Source organism: Equus przewalskii, chromosome 5 (genome assembly GCF_037783145.1).
Source record: "Equus przewalskii isolate Varuska chromosome 5, EquPr2, whole genome shotgun sequence".
In the NCBI taxonomy this organism is placed as follows: Eukaryota; Metazoa; Chordata; class Mammalia; order Perissodactyla; family Equidae; genus Equus; species Equus przewalskii.
Window position 1 is genome coordinate 7,850,008 of NC_091835.1, and position 12,984 is coordinate 7,862,991.

General features: G+C 47.9%; 1 protein-coding gene across 2 annotated transcripts in view; it reads left to right on the top strand.

Moving 5' to 3' along the window:
- The window catches only part of ARPC2 (actin related protein 2/3 complex subunit 2), a 31,048-nt gene extending 19,180 nt beyond the window's left edge, over positions 1 to 11,868 (top strand). The window contains exons 6-11 of one of the 2 annotated variants that reach the window (XM_070619896.1): positions 6 to 192; positions 838 to 931; positions 6,857 to 6,983; positions 8,506 to 8,606; positions 8,922 to 9,022; positions 11,407 to 11,868. In XM_070619896.1, the coding sequence (XP_070475997.1) occupies positions 6 to 192; positions 838 to 931; positions 6,857 to 6,983; positions 8,506 to 8,606; positions 8,922 to 9,022; positions 11,407 to 11,431 (635 nt within the window). In that variant the 3' untranslated portion in view covers positions 11,432 to 11,868. Of the gene's footprint in view, positions 1 to 5; positions 193 to 837; positions 932 to 6,856; positions 6,984 to 8,505; positions 8,607 to 8,921; positions 9,023 to 11,180 lie in introns of both variants that reach the window. The other variant, XM_070619895.1, reaches the window with a different exon arrangement.
- The last annotated feature ends 1,116 nt before the right edge of the window (positions 11,869 to 12,984 follow it).

Sequence of the window (12,984 nt, forward strand, 5' to 3'; positions counted from 1 at the left end):
TCCAGGATACAATGTCTCTTTGCTATACGACCTTGAAAATCTGCCTGCCTCCAAGGATTCCATTGTGCATCAGGCTGGCATGTTGAAACGAAACTGTTTTGCCTCTGTCTTCGAGAAGTACTTCCAATTCCAAGAAGAGGGCAAGGAAGGAGAGAACAGGGCAGTTATCCATTATAGAGATGATGAGACCATGTGAGTATAGAATTTGGTCCTGAAGTCTGGGTGGGGCTGTCACACGCTTACAGAAAGACACACAGCTAAGTCAATCCTTAAACTCTTTTATGTGACTCTCCCTGACATGTCTCTCTCATAAAATTCTTTAAGCCAGGATGTAGATGATTTGGGGTAGGTGTGAAGGGTCACTTCTAGTCTCCAGATATTGAAAGTTGGTGAAAGATGAAAAGAGAATCCAGTGCTTTCCTTTAAGGCATCACTATTCTGAATCCCCTTCTGTAATATAGCCTTGATAATAATAAGGCAGACGGTGACCACAGGTTCTGTGTTATTGCAAGTCTTAGATCATCTGCATACTGTAAATCTCATATAAAGAAATAAATTTTTAAAAGTGGAGTTCTGAGAATCACTAACTCTGGGTTCCGTGTCATACTGTATAGACAATTGATAACATCTGCTGTGAGTGATCTTCATCTCCTGCCTCTCTTAGGGCGTGCATTTGTTAGACTTTGTTGGCCATAAACACTTAATCTCACTTGACACGCCTTGTTTTATGAATTAGGAGATTTATGACTTTACCCTCCTGTTTCACTTGCAGATCAAATTCTTAATAAAACCCCGTTCTGATTCTGTACTTACTGTCATGGGTTTTGTTCCCCTCAGGTATGTTGAGTCTAAAAAGGACAGAGTCACAGTAGTCTTCAGCACGGTGTTTAAGGATGACGATGATGTGGTCATTGGAAAGGTCTTCATGCAGGTATGGAGTGGACATCCTGAGGGGGAAGCATGGTGTGATGATTTATACTTTGGGACCAAAACACGCCATAAGCCGAGAAAAGAGATTGGCAGCTGTGTTGGTGCTGGAGCTTGTCAGAGACTTAATTAAACAGCCTCCCCAGACCCACTGAATGTGTTCGTTAGTGGTGGTGGTTTCAGCCTTTTGCAGGACTGGACTAGAGGGTGACCTGAGTGTTAAACACACTAACAACGTGACTGAATCTGAAGCATCCTGCCTGCCATGCGGTCTCTATTTAAAGCTTGGTCACGGTTCCTGCCCTCTTGTGTTTGCTCAGGTTTCCAGCACGGTCTGTTCTTGCCTTGGTTTAGTCCTAAAGTCTTTTCAGAATAGAGTCTACAGGAACTTCTTAAGTAGTAGATAATGCACTCACAGGGCGGAGTTGTTTAACTGGCAGTGAAGAGCTTCAGCCTGTGCTTGGCCGCGGTCACCTCAGAAGCGGCTCCTCTGCCAGGGAGAGCGGTGGGGGCAGCAGGACAGTTTGTGATTGGAATTCTGGGGCAGCTGGACTCAGGGCTGATACAGCACACCCATTGTGGCTTTGTCATGCTGTCTGCTAACTAGTTGCTGTCTCTAGGACATGAGAGCTCGTCGGTGAGGTGGAATCCAGGCTGGTTTCTTCTGAGATGGCTCAGCATTCGAAATCTAGTATAGTCCTTAAATTTTCAAAAAACTTTTGTACGTTCATTTTGTTCCTTGGCAGGGTAACGAGATTTAAAAATTCTGGGACAATCTTTTGCCGAGTAGAATTGAAACATAGTTGTGCTTAATATAGTGAGGATACTTTGTGTGTAGCCTTTCCAAGTGGCTAGGGAAATCTTCAGAAACAGTATCCCCAATTTGATCTATCTCTAGTGGCTTTTTGTGTTTAGGCTCATTAATCAGAAACTCTAATTTTAGAGTCCGTATGCAGAAAAATTGGAATATTGACACTTCCAGCGTTTGAAAGTACTAAACTTTATACTCTCTAAAGTGTGTATGTGAATACATAGATATAGAGAAAGAGAGAGAGATAGTGGGTCCTAAGTGTAAGCCTCTAGACAGGCATTTCATGTGTTTTTATAGAGAATTGACAAGGGAATTAAATTCAGTAGCTCAGAAATTGGGCTAAATCCAGACTGACGGACTAATTTTAAAAGCATTAAAGTATATATTTAGATTTGGCTGGTTTGTTACCAGTCTTGTTCCATTTTATTCTAAGCGACATCTTAACTTATTTTTATACTTTAAACAGATCTTATCTTGGAGAATTTACTGGAGATTTGCTCCTCAGGAGAATTTTGCGTATTCCTTTTTGCCTGTGAAATTAAACTCCTCCCTCACAGTCCGTGTGGTAGGGCGCTTGTCTAAAAGGGTGGACAGAGTCTCTGCATTTTTGCACTGACAGTATCTCCAGTGAGTGACTGGCCCGACACCACGCAGGCCCAGCTGGTGTCTAGGAATGTGAGAAGGCTGTGCTCAGGAAGCCGTCTGCCCTGCCTCCTCTCCAAATTCCAAGGACAGGGTAATTTATTTGAAATGACCATAGAAACCTGGACATAGTTTGCTGGGTTTTCTCCCCCAAATAAATCATCAGAACATTTTCCTCGGCCTAGGTAAATTGCTAGGAGAAAGGAGAGCAGTGGATGTCTAGCACACAACGTTGTGACCCAGGGACCCTGATTGAAGTTCCTCATGACCACTAATCTGCTTGCTGTGGGCCTCTGTGGGTTTTGCCATGCCAGCATGCACCTCCAGCGTGGTCAGAACACGATTCCTGCTTTTGTCATTTGGCAGGCAGACGCCGAGGGGTGCTTACTGCCTCTAGGAAGCAGATGGGAGTTCCATTCCCCACTCACGTGGATGGCCTAGTGCTCGGCTTTGGTGCGTTATCTTTGTAGGCATGCAAGCTTAGCACTAAAGTCTGGTAGACATCATCATTTCATCACTCATTCTGTGAAAAGCAGCAGGGACAAGTTACGCCCAGGACCTAAGAAACGTTAAGACAAGTTACGCTCAGGACCTAAGAAACGTTAAGTGGGAACCACAGGTTTCTTTATGTTCAGGGACATGACACACACAATCTGCCTCTTAGGCAATTGTGAAGGTGTTATTTTGAAGACCCTTTCTACCTATATACATATGTGGTTATATCTATAGGATTTTTTTTTTTTTGAGGGAGATTAGCCTCAGCTAACATCCGTGCCCATCTTCCTCTACTTTATATGTGGGACACCTACCACAGCATGGCTTGATGAGCAGTACGTAGGTCCACACCTGGGGTCTGAACTGGTGAACCCCAGGCTGCCAAAGCAGAACGTGCAAACTTAACTGCTGTGCCACCGGGCCGGCCCCTAGGATATTGATTTTTTAATATATTAATTATTTTTCCACCAACCATTAGAAGCCAGTGGGAACACTGAGTCCTGTTCAGTAATTTTGGTAGGTACTGCCAAACTCTCCTCCACAAAGGGTGTACCATTTGCCCTCCCACCTGTGGTGCGTGGGAATGCTCATTTCCCCAGAGTGTGTTGTCGGGCTTTTGGATTTCCGCCAATCTGATAGGTTAAAATGGTATCTGCGTTTTCTTATGAGCAAGGTCAAAACATCTTTTCTTGTGTTGAAGGCTATTTGTTTTTGTTTTCCTGTGGGCTGTCTCTTTCTGTCTTTTACCCGTTTCTATTGGGTTATTGATCTTCTCGATTTCTTTATATACTAGGGAGCTAAGCCCTTTGTTAAAAGAGTTGCAAATATTTTTTCTATTTTGTCACTAGACTTTGTGGCTTTGAGTGTTTTCCCATGCAGAAGTTTATTTTCATGTAGTTAAATTGATCAGTCTTCTCTTTGAGGGCTTCTAAATTTTGAGTCAGTTTAAAAGTCATTCCCTACTCCAGGTTATGAAGAACTTTCCCTGTATTATTTTTATGGTGTTTTTACAGTTTCGTATTTTACACATAAATCTTTTTCTCTATTCGGAGTTTCTCCTGGTTAAGGTATAAAAGATGTATCCTTTTTTTTCCTAAATGGCTACCCACTTGTCCCAGTAGCAGTTATTTAAAAATCCCTGTTCATACCGCTCATTTAAGGTGCTACCTTTATCATACACTAAATTTCTCTATCTGTTTGGATTGATTTTGAACTTCCTATGATATATTGTACTTTGAAGGAAGAGAGAAGTAGTATTGTGATGCAGGATCGTTGAGACGTATGTAACAAAGACATGGAAGAAAACGGAAAGCCATTTGGGTTGGTTGGTTGGTTGGTTGGTTTTTAAGTGTTATTTAAGAGAGAGAAACAAAGGATAAAGGGCTAAAGGATGGTCCCAGACCAGAGGAATGTTATTAACCAAGTCTGAAATTTGGTTATTTTCCACGTACAGAATTGCTGAAACTAATAAATCCCCACAGGTTTACAAATACCCCATCTGGTTGTGAACACACATGTACCAGTGAATTGGAGCCTTCGAGATGCTTAACACAAGAAAACGCCAGCAGACAGTTACTATCTGTTCTCTTTTCTCCCCTGGGGCTAAAGACTTAAAACCAATAGAAGTTAGAAAACTTCCCAACCCCTATTCAGGATGAATGGTGTTTGCTAGAGAGGGGCAATCTCAGAAGCTTTGCTTTAGGAATTTCCATTTTGAATGACCTAGACTTCTTCCCTGCCTCCCCAGATAGTTTTCCTATGGGGAATAAGATGTGTTTGAAAGGGCGCTAACCTAACCCAGCGGTGTTCATTTTGTGTCCCCTGACCTTTAGAAGCCAAGCCGTGCTGGCTGGGAGGCAGGGTGGGGAGGCAGGGAGGTCAAACCGGGCAGTGTTGCCTTTCCTTGCTGCTTCTTTCCTTAGGGCTTGCTCATCAGTGTGTACTCTCTTATCTGCAAATGGAAGCGTAGTCCTACTCCGTCCTTCCCAGTGAGATGGCGCTGAGTCAGCTTGGGTAGAAGTGCTTTCTTTCATTCCTCAAGCCTTGTGCTGGACACCTCTTTGGGGTTTTTTTGTTGTTTTGGTTTTTTTGAGGAAGATTAGCCCTGCAGTAACTGCTGCCAATCCTCCTCTTTTTGCTGAGGAAACCTGGCCCTGAGCTAACATCCGTGCCCATCTTCCTCCACTTTACATATAGGATGCCTGCCACAGCATGGCTTGCCAAGCGGTGCCCTGTCCGCACCTGGGATCCGAACTAGCGAACCCCGGGCTGCCGAAGTGGAACGTGTGCACTTAACCGCTGTGCCACCGGGCTGGCCCCTGGACACCTCTTTGAAGGACAGAGGAATAGATACAGAGATGGATAAAGCAGGATCTTTGGCTCAAGGAGCTCACAGCCTGGTAGGGAAGGCAGATGCGTTAATGAATAGTAAAGTGTCACAGTAGAGGTTTGTAGAAAAGCCATGGCAACTCCAACAAGAGAGCACTCCAACAAGAGAGCAGCCCGCTGCCCCGGCCTGTGGAGATGGCGTTACAGAAGGGGTCGTATTTGAATAGCAGCCGCAGAACATTGCAGGCTGAATGGCTGTGTAGACGGGTCTTAGGCCTTGTAGAACTCAGAGGCCTTGGAGAGGCCTTGGAAAGCCCTTGGTTTCTTCTGCCGTCACTCAGTGACTTTGGATCATCTGGCTTTACTGGCAAATCTCGTTCTGTTTTTGTAGATCTGGGTTGAGATGGGGATGCCTTCTATCACATGTCTCTTTACACAGGACTGTATGGATTGGAAAAGTTTGAGGTTTAGAGAGTAGAACATGGAAGGAATGGCCTGGTTTTTAATCCTCCGTCGTTTTTCTGTAGTTTGATGAGGATGGATACATTTTGTTAAGGGCGATGAGCTCTTATGCAGAGTAGTGGTTATTTATTTCAGAGCCATTCAAGAGCCAGAATTAAAAACTAGACTGTCAGTTCTCATGTTACATGGTCCCCTTTTTTTAATGAACACTAACGCAGCTCAGCTTCTTTAGCTCCGTTGTCCTCTGCCACCAAGAAGGGCTTAAATTTGGTCTAAAGTTCTGATTGATGAATTCTAAGCAGCAATAGGATCTAAGACACTTCAGTGAAGGAAGACTCATGCAAAGGCCCGGAGCCAAGAGAAAGTGTGGTATTCGTGAAACTGGACAAGGTGGAGGTGGAATGAGGGGAGTGATGAAAAATGGGTCATCTTGTAAGGGGCTTTATATCTAAAGACAGGAGTTAAGACTTCATCTGAGAGGCCGGCCCCGTAGCTGAGTGGTTAAGTTCGCGCACTCCGCCTCGGCAGTCAGGGTTTCACTGGTTCGGATCCTGGGCGCAGACATGGTCACCACTCATCAAGCCACGCTGAGGTGGCGTCCCACATTCCACAACTAGAAGGACCCACAACTAAAAATACACAACTGTGTACCAGGGACTTTGGGGAGAAAAAGGGAAAATAAAATCTTAAAAAAAAAAAAAAAAAGACTTCATCTGAAAGTCATAACCAAACTAAAGCTTGGATTCCACTTACCTCGAAATTTTAAAGATTTCCTGAAAAATATAACTTCTTTTCACATTAAATCAAAAGGAACTAATAAGCAATAGTCCTTATCCTAAATGTAATGTGGCTCTCCCAGTGCTCTGCAGTTGGTTGTGTGTTTAGTCTCGGGTGTCATTTTACCCCTGTGCTGTTCCAGAACAAGAGAGAGGGAAGGGGAGTGACAGTGCTTGACATTGCATTTTGAAGCTCAGACTTGTCAAGTGCGTTGTTGTAGCTCCTTTTTGAATCTGAAGTGTGTCAATAGCAGCCAGCACTTGTAATGTTTCCTGTTAGGTGCAGTTTATTTTTAGACATCTGCTGGTCCCCGGGCTACAAAGGTCGTACCCCACAGGGCAAACCCCATAGCAAAAATTGCTATTCATCTTACACCAGATTCTCTTCTGGTTGTTTGTTGCTTCATCCTGGCAGGAGTTCAAAGAAGGACGCAGAGCCAGCCACACAGCCCCACAGGTCCTCTTTAGCCACAGGGAACCTCCTCTGGAGCTGAAGGACACCGACGCTGCCGTGGGTGACAACATCGGCTATATTACCTTCGGTAAGCGGGGCGGGGCTGCCACGTTCACGCGTTCATATTGCAGATTGCGAGTCTGGAAGGACCTTTGTTCATATGGTAAGGGGGGCAAAAGCAGGCATGCTAAGTTGTTTTTACTGCCATTGCCGTGACTGTAGGAGGGATGTCATGGGACACTAATTACAGGTCGTGTGCTATTTTTGTACAGTAATCATTTCCCGTTTTTCTTAATCCTACTGAAGAAAGGGTAGCCTCGGACGCCCAGTGGTGAGGGTTGGGAGCACGTAGGGTCGCTAAGCAGCTGGGTGGAGATGCTCTGTCCTTTGGCATTTCTTGGTTTTCTGCTTATTAAGCCCAGGCTCCAGCCGTGATTCACTTATTCCACTTTTCCACTGAAGAAGTTCCAGTCTGCCTGCCTCACGGTTACTTCAGCCTAGTGAGCTGGCTCATTATCGAGCTGACAGTTGGGAATAACAGCTCATTCACACAGGGCACCTGATTTCGCTGAAATGTCTCCTTTTGTGAGGTTCTGTTTGATTCACCTCAGTGTTAAGATGTACCTGTTATATTGGTGATGAGCGACTTGATTTACCATATTTCATGAAGTTTAAGCTGCACCTTTTTTTTCACATTATTATCTTTCGGTTGGGATGCAGCTTACAATTCATGGCATGTCACAGTTTAATTGGCAGCATTTCTCTCTTTACGGTGCATAAACTAATGGTAAACTTATAGTCAGTAGCCTCTTAGATTCTGTGCAGTGTAGTGGTCTCCTGGCCTGGTGCTCATTTCTCTTCAGGGCACATTGACACAGGGCTTCCACCCTTTCTTAGGAAGCATTCCTTTTGATTTCAGCAAAACTTCGTACTCAGAGCATTTAGCTGGCAGTCAGAGTGCTGGGTAGAGTAGGTGCAGAAGGGAGAGAGGATTCCGGAAGCCAAGGAGGGGTGCAGGCCTGCCCAAGGGTACAGGCTGCATGGCGCACAGTCTCCAGGGCTCGCGAGGGCTGTCTCCGCCGCCCTGGCTGGGCAGCTCCTCCTGCCTGTCCTCGTCACGAAGCTGTAGGCCTTACGCCCTGGTGCTTGGTGTCTACCCTAGACTGCGGGGCCTCTCTGGAGTCTCGTCTCTCTGAAGGATGGCTCCTCTTCAGTCCAAGGACCAGGGCAGACAGGCTTTGTATCCTAATCCCGATTGCTTAAGGTGAAGCGTTCTCTCCAAGGTCCACCCAGGTGGCCGAGTGTCTCCTCCCAGAGAGAGTGCTGACTGCAGGCAGGGGCTGGGAGGTGTGTGGCTAACAGGGAATAGATTTCAGAACGGTTCCCACCACGCTCTCCTCCGTCGTTCTTGAGGTCCCTCATTTGCTCTCACTGGCACCTGCTGTGGTCATGGTGTCTATCCTTGCCTCTTCTCGAGGAGAAAACCCTGACAAAGCCTGGGCAGAATGAAACAAGTGGATTGTACTTAAGCAGGGAGAGAGTGGGGTTGACTTCCTGCCCTCTGGCAGTGGTGTTACACCCTGACGCCTCGGCTGTGTCCCCACCCACAGTGCTGTTCCCTCGCCACACCAACGCCAGCGCTCGAGACAACACCATCAACCTGATCCACACGTTTCGGGACTACCTGCACTACCACATCAAGTGCTCTAAGGTGAGAGGCCCAGCATCCCCAGCCGTGTGCTCCGGCTCGTTCTCGCCACTAGCGCTGGTAACGTAAAAAGTTGTTCCTGTAGTCCAGGCTTCTGCTATGAACTCTAAGTAGGTGGTTCTAGAAGCTTCGAGAAATCATGGCCTTTTGTCATGTCTCCCCACTCTCTCCCTCAGCGAGGAGACGAATATGTTTCCGGAAGGGCTTGTCCTCCCGCTTTCCCAGGGCATGTGTTCTGTCCTAATAACCTCTCCTGATGAAGGCAAAGCTGTCTTTCTGATCCCGACTCCACTTCAGCCCCACTGTGTTTTCCCTCAGGCCTATATTCACACCCGGATGCGGGCAAAAACCTCCGACTTCCTCAAGGTGCTGAACCGTGCACGCCCAGATGCGGAAAAGAAAGAAATGAGAACAATCACGTGAGTGGGGCGGGGGGCCGGGGGCGGGGGGGTCCCTTCATACCCTGAGCTCAGCAAGGAGGAGGGCCAGGTGCGGGCTGGGCTGCAGTACCTGACAGAGTAAAGATGGAGGAAGAGGTCACACTGCCGAGGGGCCGGGCTGGGTCCCCTTGTTTCCACATCTTTGTGAGCGAGCAGAATGGCAGCTAGGAAGAAGGCAGAGGGACCTTTTTGCCAAGATAAACTGTTGTCTCTTTGGGCCTAAGTTGAGAGGTCAGTCTTGTCCTTCTCAAGAATTCCATGGAGTAATTTGCCTGAGGACATTTAGTTGCATAAATGGGCCTAGAACCACCCATAAATTCTTTCTCTGGTGCGCCTGTCAGCAGGAATTTTGCATGGAGAGGAAGTGGTCCCCATCGGTATGGAAATGAGGAGCAGAGCTCTCCGGCCTCACTGGGGTGCTTCGAGGGAGGGCTGGCATGGGAGGAGCCTCGGGAGTTAGGTCTTCATGCGGGGTGCCAGCTCTGGGCTCCCCTCTGGTGGAGCGGGGCCATCCTGACTCCAGAGAGGGTGGAGTGTTTGTCTGCTGTCTGTCATGCCCGTTGCATTGAAGCCTGGAGATGAGCTTGGCCTCCCCGCTCGGCTCACAGCCAGTTTTTTGCCAACACCCAGTACTCTTGGGGGTGACCTTTGGTGGGTGTGGTGTGCACAGGGCTTCAGGCTCCCTCCCCTGGCATCTGAGGCCTCTTCCACCAAGTGTGTTTCTGCTGCCGTGTGACAGGACGAGAGAGGTGCCTGGCTCTTTGTTCCTGAACAGAGGGTTTTCGATCTCAGAAACCTCAGAGCAGAGCAGCTGAAGTCAGACTTCCTTAGGCACAGGCTGTAGAGATGACCCGCTCTCGTTCAGAGGCTGGCACCGAGGCCTTTCTCTGGAGGAGTTCTGCCTGCCGCCCAGAGCCTGCGGAGTGGGACTCAGACAGAACTGGCCCCTCTGCTGAGAGACGTGTCCAGACGCCATGGCCCAGCCTAGAACGGCAAACCTACTGCGGAGGAGAGGCAGGGATGTGCCCTGGCCCCCGTGCCTCGCTGCCCCTCCACGCCTCACCTCCGGCCTGGAGTTGACAGGCTCCCCTTCTCCCTCCTTCCTGGGACTTGCAAAGAACAGTTCTGCCTTTTTCTGCCCCGCGATCACTTTTCGGCAGAGGTGGGCCTCAGAAAGGAGGAGAGGCAAACAGCCGCATCCACCCTGAAGCCAGAGCGTGCTGTCAGGGCGAGGGGAGTGGCTGGCATGGCGGGGCGGGATAAGCAGGCCCCCACACGGGGCAGCGTGAGAAGGGCAGTACACCTGCTGTGAGGTGGCCCTGCATCAGAAGCTGACCCTCAGAGGCAGCACCCGCAGCTCGGCCAGGATTGAGCACTCATCAGGTTGTTGTTTTTTTTTTTTTAAGATTTTATTTTTCCTTTTTCTCCCCAAAGCCCCCCCGGTACATGGTTGTGTATTCTTCGTTGTGGGTCCTTCTAGTTGTGGCATGTGGGACGCTGCCTCAGCGTGGTTTGATGAGCAGTGCCATGTCCACGCCCAGGATTCCAACCAACGAAACACTGGGCCGCCTGCAGTGGAGCGCGCGAACTTAACCACTCGGCCACGGGGCCAGCCCCAACCAGCTTTTTATTTGTGGGGAAGGGTAATAAAATAGGGTTTCATTTTGCAGTAGGTGAGCCATTCTGGGCAGGAAAAACTTAGCCCCCATATTTTTGCCTCGGTTTCCCGTAGTTCTCACTTCTAGCCTCCAGCCTGCTTTACCAAATGCCCTCTGCTTCTGGGAACCCGTCTGTTCCCAAAGCCGGCCCTTCCGGGTGGAACAGGACCCACAATTCAGGGCCTGAAGTCAGGCAGGTGTTCCCTAACCCAGAGTGGGGTTGCCCCATGGCAAGAGGAAGAGCCCCTAACCTTGGAAGTTTTGAAAGAGGCTTCTTTGAACATCCTGCCGCAGGGTGAAAAGTTTAAGCAACTGCTCTCTGTCAGCCCAAAAAGATAGAAGCTGTGCAGGAGGAGCCTGAACGCTCTGCTGGGAAGAGGGTTGAGCTGTGTGGAATGCTAGTAGATCTGGGCCATCCAGAGATGGTGGGCACGTGATTCCCCCTCTGACTTGGTGCATTTTGTGTGCCCCTGGCTTAGCATGCTTATTACCCAAAGTCTTCAGTAGGAAGAGGGAGCCGATGGCACCGTTCTGTGAAAACTGGGTCTTCGCCCGTGCCTGGAGTTCCCACGTGCCTCTGCCTCAGGTGCCTCTCCACCTCTTGTCGGCTGTCTTCCTTGGGGTCCCCTCCCTGGTGCAGAAGTGTGGGCTGGGACGCACGGTGAGCCAGGAGCTAGCCTTCACACTTACTCTCTGCTTTTGAAGGGGGAAGACGTTTTCATCCCGCTAACTCTTGGGAACAGGAAGAGGAAGCTTCGGCTGGCAACTGAAGGCTGGAACACTTGCTACTGGATAATCGTAGCTTTTAACGTTGCACCTCTTCAGGTTCTTGAGAGATTCTCCGTTTTGGTTCCATTTTGTACACGTTTGGAAAATAATCTGCAGAAACGAGCTGTGCTTGCAAGGACTTCATAGTTCCCAAGAATTAAAAAAAGAAAAAGAAGAATTCCACTTGATCAACTTACTTCCTTTTCTTTGTCTTCCCTCCCTCACCCCCCTTCCCTTCCACCCTCTTTTCCAAGCTGTTTCGCTTTGCAATATGTTACTGGTAATGAGTTGCAGGATAATGCAATCTTAACTTGTTTTTTTCCCAAGTATTTGAGTTTAAAACTCCTGTATCTAAAGAATACGGTTGGGGTCATTAATAAAGAAAATCTTTCTATCTTACATAAGAATTTGCTGGGTTTCTGGCCTGTGAGTCCAAAAGAGAGAGGACAGAGGAGGGTAGACCTGCACTGCCCTTGAACCTGCAGACTGGAGCCGGAAACCCTCTGGGTCAGGAGCCCCCAGCCTCCCCTCAGAGGAGAGAATGGCTCACTAGTGAGCTCTTGGTTGGTATTTCTGAGTGAGCTTGAACATGCCAACTGTAAAGCTCACTTATGAAGTCTCTCGCTGTGGCCAGGGAGCTCCCAGGATGGTGACAGGCACATTGAAGTGTTTTCTGTCTTGTTCTTTTATCATGAATAATGTATAGTGTTTCCCCAGATGTGTTCCATGGCGTGTGTGGTTCTGCAGGACATTGATGAGAATTAGGCGTGGATCTAATACAGACTAACTCTTTCTCACACAACAGCTCAGAAGACTGGCACTCCCCGCAACTCACTTTGGGAGAGTCTCACCTAGCAAACAGCACAGAGCCTAGCACAGCGTGCTGTGCCCGAGCAGGACACTGGGCCCTAAAATAAAATTGGTCCAGAAAGTTTGCTTGGTGAAGACTTATCAGGAGGATTGCAGGGTCACTGAAACGGACTTAGGACCGTCCTAATGCTTCCTACCTGCTTCCGCTTTTAATTTGTCTCCATCTAGGGCAGTGTGCTTCAGACAGGTTTGAGACCCATTACTGAATTGTGAAATCTCCATCACAAATAGCACTTTTTATTTCCTAAATTATTTTGAGATCATTGTAAATTCACATACAGTTGTGAGAAATAATAGAGATCCTGTATACTCTTCACCCACTTTCCCCCAGGGTGAAAATCTGCCATAGCTGTAGTACGGTGTCACAGCCAGGAAACCGACGTCCACACAGTCTTGGCCTTGCTCAGATGTCGCCAGTTTCATGTGCACTCGTCTGTGTGTGTGTGTTGTGTATTTCTGCGCATTTTAATCACATGTAACTTCATCGCCAGCATTTTTAAAGAGTGTAGACTAGATCGGTCGGAGTGCATCACACCTAGTAAGGGTGAGTACTGATTTTGAAATGTGTTTTGGTTCTATGCGCACATCTTGACTGGAGTGTAAACGTCTCTTTTTACTGTGGGTCACAGTCAAGAAGTTTGAAAG